At 40.2% G+C, this 4,993-nt stretch overlaps 1 protein-coding gene across 1 annotated transcript; it reads left to right on the top strand.

Annotated features, from left to right (window-relative positions):
- The first annotated feature begins 2,297 nt into the window (after window positions 1-2,297).
- On the top strand, window positions 2,298-4,697 carry FOXG_17507 (uncharacterized protein). The gene is made up of 3 exons (XM_018397516.1): window positions 2,298-2,934; window positions 2,991-3,734; window positions 3,782-4,697. Exons 1-3 carry the CDS (start codon window positions 2,614-2,616, stop codon window positions 4,109-4,111), a joined length of 1,395 nt encoding a protein of 464 aa, XP_018258492.1. The 5' UTR covers window positions 2,298-2,613; the 3' UTR covers window positions 4,112-4,697.
- The last annotated feature ends 296 nt before the right edge of the window (window positions 4,698-4,993 follow it).

The following is a 4,993-nucleotide window of genomic DNA, read 5'->3' as shown; positions in this document are numbered from 1 at the left end:
TAACTAATACTAAGAAGTAACCTCCTAGCTAATTAGGTTATTATAATAAGCTAAAATAGGTAAATAAATAATAAATTAAGTCTTAAGTAGCTAAAGTACTTTAATTAATTTATAAGTATCTACTTAGTTAGTATTTATTATCTTTTAATTCTTAATAATTATAAAAGTTATTACTTTATTAATTTTAAGAAATACTACTAGGATTATAAGATTATTATACTTTATATACCTATTTATATATCCTACTTACTTTAGCCTCTTAATATTAAGTACTTTTTAATATTAAAAAAGGCTTATAATTAATAAATAAAGTATTTAATTAGATACTTTATAACCTATATTTCTAAGATTAAGTTCTTCCTGGCCTTTTATATTACTTTTTAGGCTATCTTTATAAAAAGGAATATTTATAGGGGTTTAAGAGGAGCTAGCCTTTAGCCTCTTAACCTAGAAGCTATAATTTTAAAGCTTAATATATAGTTATAAAGGCTAATGCCTTTTAAGAAGGTAGCTAAAACTTCCTCTTCTTAGGCTTTAAGGATACTAAAGATACTACTAGAGGCCTAATCTTATTTTAAATACTTTAAAGACTAAATTAAAAGGCATAAAAATAGCTCCCTAGAGTTAATTATTAAAGCTATAAAGCATTTTAAGAAAGGAATAAAAATAATTATATATTAGTAAGCCTTAATAGAGGCTAAGTTAAAGGATATTAAATAAGTAAATAAGATACTAAGCCAGCGCTAAAGGGCAAAAAGGACTAAATTATAAAAAAAAGGAGTAATAACTATATAGGAAGTATAATAAGTAATTAATTAAATAGATATTAATATATAGGTAGTGGTTAAATTATTAAGAAGTGGTAGTTAAGGAAGGTTAATTAGACTAGGCGTTTAATATTATAGTATATGCAGTAAGATTAAATATAATATAAGGACCTATTAAGTGGTACTGAAGACCTCTAGGGAAGAATATAATAAGTAGTTTTAATTAATTAAATAGTTTATAGTATTTTTTAAAGGGTTTAAAGTTTTAAGCTAGAGAAAAGTATCTTACTTATTTATCTATCCTACTTACTTATTAACTATATTAATTTATTTTACTTAGCTACTTATACTTAGTTATTTTTATAAATTAAACTTATCTTAAATAAAGGGCAGATATAGGAAGTATAAGATAAAGGATAAAGTGGTGTTTAAAACTAAGCCTTAGCACTTTATTTTGCTAATAGAACATCGTCTCCAAACGCCAAGGAAACGGTAGGGATGAAATGGTAGAAGAGTTATGGGTCATCGACGTTTAGTAGTGGGGGCCAGGAGAGATGGGTCTCGGGCGAGACCGGGGCCACAGGCGATGGGCCATGATCGGAGATGTCAGGGCTCAAAGTCCAATTCTTAAAGGGCCTGTCACGTTTCCGCGGGGCGTGAGCGTCCGTGGCAGGATCGTTGTTGGCATTGAAGTCGCAAGGTATCGAGCCACGGGAGCAGTTTCTGCAGGTTGGGTTCTCCTCGTCACACTGCCATAGCCTTGTATATTAGAACGAATACCAATTGGAACTCGAGCTTGCAAGAAATGGGTCACTTCCCTTTACTCTACGCCGTTTGCAATTGAGACACCCGTTCCGTGAATTTTTAAGCGACCGGCGTTGGGCGGGACGACATAAGCAGTGCGAGGAAGTGTGGACGTGGCCAATCTCCTGGCCTTCGTTCATGGCAGCGACTGACGACAGTGATTGCAGGTCAGGTCAGGGGCACATATGATGGACTGCACGCATCGGGCGAAGTTAATGAAGACGATGATGATGACAAGCATGGCAAATGCGTTCGGCGAAATTGATGCGGCATCATCCTAGTGAGCTTATGGATTAGCTTGTCTCCACCAAGGCTGGCTTTGTACAGTGCTACCTACTCTGTGCACGGCAATGCAACCACTTCAAGAAATGAAAAGCATGACTACCTTGTTGAGAAAAGTACCAAAATAAATTAAGGAAGAGGAAGCTACAGAACGAGGATATGGGTGTGAGATATTTGCCGAGGCGTACCACGTTTATTGCTATTAATAACACATATTTTTGTCATGGAAGGACATATCAACGGGGCTCCACGCTTTCCGGTCCTCGGTCCAATACCCCACTTGGACTCGGGCGGCCCTGCCGCCATTTATCGTATCTAATACGACCATGTTTCGCAAAAACCGAGTATCCACATGCCCAACTGCCGTACGGTACGGCCTAAGTTGAGCCTTTTGAGGGCCAAGATAGAGTTTTTGTTGCATTGTGAACCAAGTTGACTTGACAAGGGAATATTGAAATGAAGCCTGACGTAATGAAGTGGTCGCCATCTCACTGTTTTAGTGCCCCCCATTCTATTCTTCCCATAACAAAGCCCAAAATCTTATAAGACCAGGGACGGGAACCATCCATCAACATGTCGAACAGCCATTTCGACGGAAACATTATGACCTCCACTATTGGAACGCGACCGGCTGTGCAGCCTCGGCCTTTTTCGACTCCAACTCTGCTGGGGGCCGAGTTCCTGTCGTTGGAAGCAAATCTCGTCACCGACTACTCTTTCGATGTTCCAAAAGGGTGGACATACTCGCAGCCTGCGCTAAATGTTCAAAATGCAACCTTTCTGTAACGTCACCGTCTCCTACACACACCCAGGCCTGAACGATACCATCTATGTCGAAGCATGGCTGCCCAACGAGGACGACTACAACGGAAGATTGCAGTCCTTGGGAGGAAGTGGCTGGACTGCTGGCCGATTCGTGTTGCAGTACGGAGGTATGATCAATGCCGTGGCAAACGGCTATGCCTCTGTTACTACGGACGCCGGAGTTCCTGGGGATCTGACTGATTGGCTTTTTGTAAGCCCTGGAAACTTGAACACGAATGCGTTACAAAACCTGGGTCAGGTTTCTCTCAACGACGAGGTCAGCACATACAGCAATTGGATCGTATATATACTGACTCTCTACTCGGTTTCTAGGCCATTATTGCAAAGCAATTGATCAAGAGCTTTTATGGCAAGGCTCCATCATATTCTTACTGGAATGGCTGCTCACAAGGTGGCCGACAAGGTCTTAAACTTGCACAGCAGTACCCTTCTGCATACGATGGCATCATTGCTGCAGCTCCAGGGATTAACTGGGCCGAGTTCTTCATGAACACTATATGGCCTTTATTCTATATGGAATCCACCCAGCAGTTCCCCCGTGGTTGCGAGCTAGACGAAATCACCTCCCTTGCCATTGCGTCCTGTGACGAACTGGATGGCGTCAAAGATGGTATCATCAGTGACGTGGATGCCTGCAGACAGAGCTTTGATCCTTTCAAACAGATTGGGAAGTCGTTTCACTGCTCTGGTACCAACTCGAAGATCAAAATTAGCCATGCTGCAGCTGCAGTTGCTAACGCTTCGTGGAGCGGGCCCCGGTTTTCCGATGGGAGATTCATGTACTACGGCTTTGAAATCGGCACTGCCCTATCTGAAGTTGCCCCAACGAAATGTACTGGCGACACCTGCGTTGGTACCCGTCAAGATTTTGCTTTCGCATACCAGGCTTTCGTGAATAGGAAGGTGACAACAGAGCTGACAAATATCACTGCCCGAGACTTCGACACCCTTTATCGCAACGTTAAGTTGCTGTATGCATCTAACCTTGAGACAAACGACATAGACCTGCGAGACTTTAGGGACGCAGGAGGGAAGATGATAACTTTCCATGGACTCGTAAGGACATGCTTAGTATACCGCGAGCCCAAGCTAACCCTGTTTAGGCTGACACGGCCATTTCTCCGGCGGGCACACTTGACTATTACAACCAAGTTTCCGACTTCACCGGCAATGTTACCTCGTTCTACAAGTACTACCGTGTGCCTGCTCTCAAGCATTGTTGGGGCGGCAATGGTGGTCAGCCAGAAGCGCTATTCTCTCAACTCCGAGCCTGGGTAGAGAATGGCACATCACCAGAGGATTCACCAGTTGTCATCGCTGGTCTAGGTAACTCGACACAACAACAAATTATCTGCCCTTGGCCTCAGACGGCACGGTTTGATGGTTCTTGCAGCGCTAAGAACTCGACAACGTGTTGGTCTTGCAAGGAGTAGAGTCCTACACTCTGTAAGAGCCCAAGCGCATTGGGAGGGGTGTTTTGCTGTTGGGAAGGGTTATTGAGGGACATCTCCACTGTATAGCGTTCTTCTTCTTGTTTGCAACATCAACCAAGTTGTTGTAATATTAAAGTATTTTTAGCTCGTAATGAGCACAGAAACTACACATTCACAGACTAGTCTCGTGTCTTTTCTCTACTCCACTACAGGCTGGCGATCAATTCAACCATCGACTCAATCCCGTCAATTTTGTGGAAGTTGAAGTCACATGCATCAGTTCAATCAATCAATCCGATTTGACATTCACATTAATTATTTTAATTCCGCCTAGATGCTTTTAATGTTGACCATCGGGTAAAACTATCGATAACAGCAGTGGTTCAGCGTAGCGCCTAATTTATGTAGTCCCATAAGATGCATCTATAAGACCCCTACTGATACATTTGCCCTATATTTTTGATATATATACTAACTACACCTAGAATTAAGGGTCTATAAACGTATCTTAGCTGTTATCACGCCGTATTACCCTTATAGGAAGATTATTACTTGTATTTTATTCCTTTTTAAATCTTTGAATAGATACTAATATACCTATTAAATAGCAGAGTTATAGCTATAGTATACGTAGTATTTTACTAAATAGCTTAGATACTTCATTAACTAATTAGAAATCCTTTCTATAATATAAAGTATTAAGTTTCTTAATTTTAAATATATTAATAGATAGATTTTATAGGTTTAGTAGTATAGCTTTTATATTTAATCCTATAACTCTTTTATAAATAGGATATAGGTTTATATATATTATTTCTAGAGGGTTAGCTATAAGTTAATAGACTTTACTACAGTTAATATATAAAATGTTAATAAATATCT

This window comes from Fusarium oxysporum, genomic scaffold (genome assembly GCF_000149955.1).
Source record: "Fusarium oxysporum f. sp. lycopersici 4287 supercont2.50 genomic scaffold, whole genome shotgun sequence".
NCBI classification, from domain to species: domain Eukaryota; kingdom Fungi; phylum Ascomycota; class Sordariomycetes; order Hypocreales; family Nectriaceae; genus Fusarium; species Fusarium oxysporum.
This window is presented reverse-complemented; position numbering and strand designations above follow the sequence as displayed.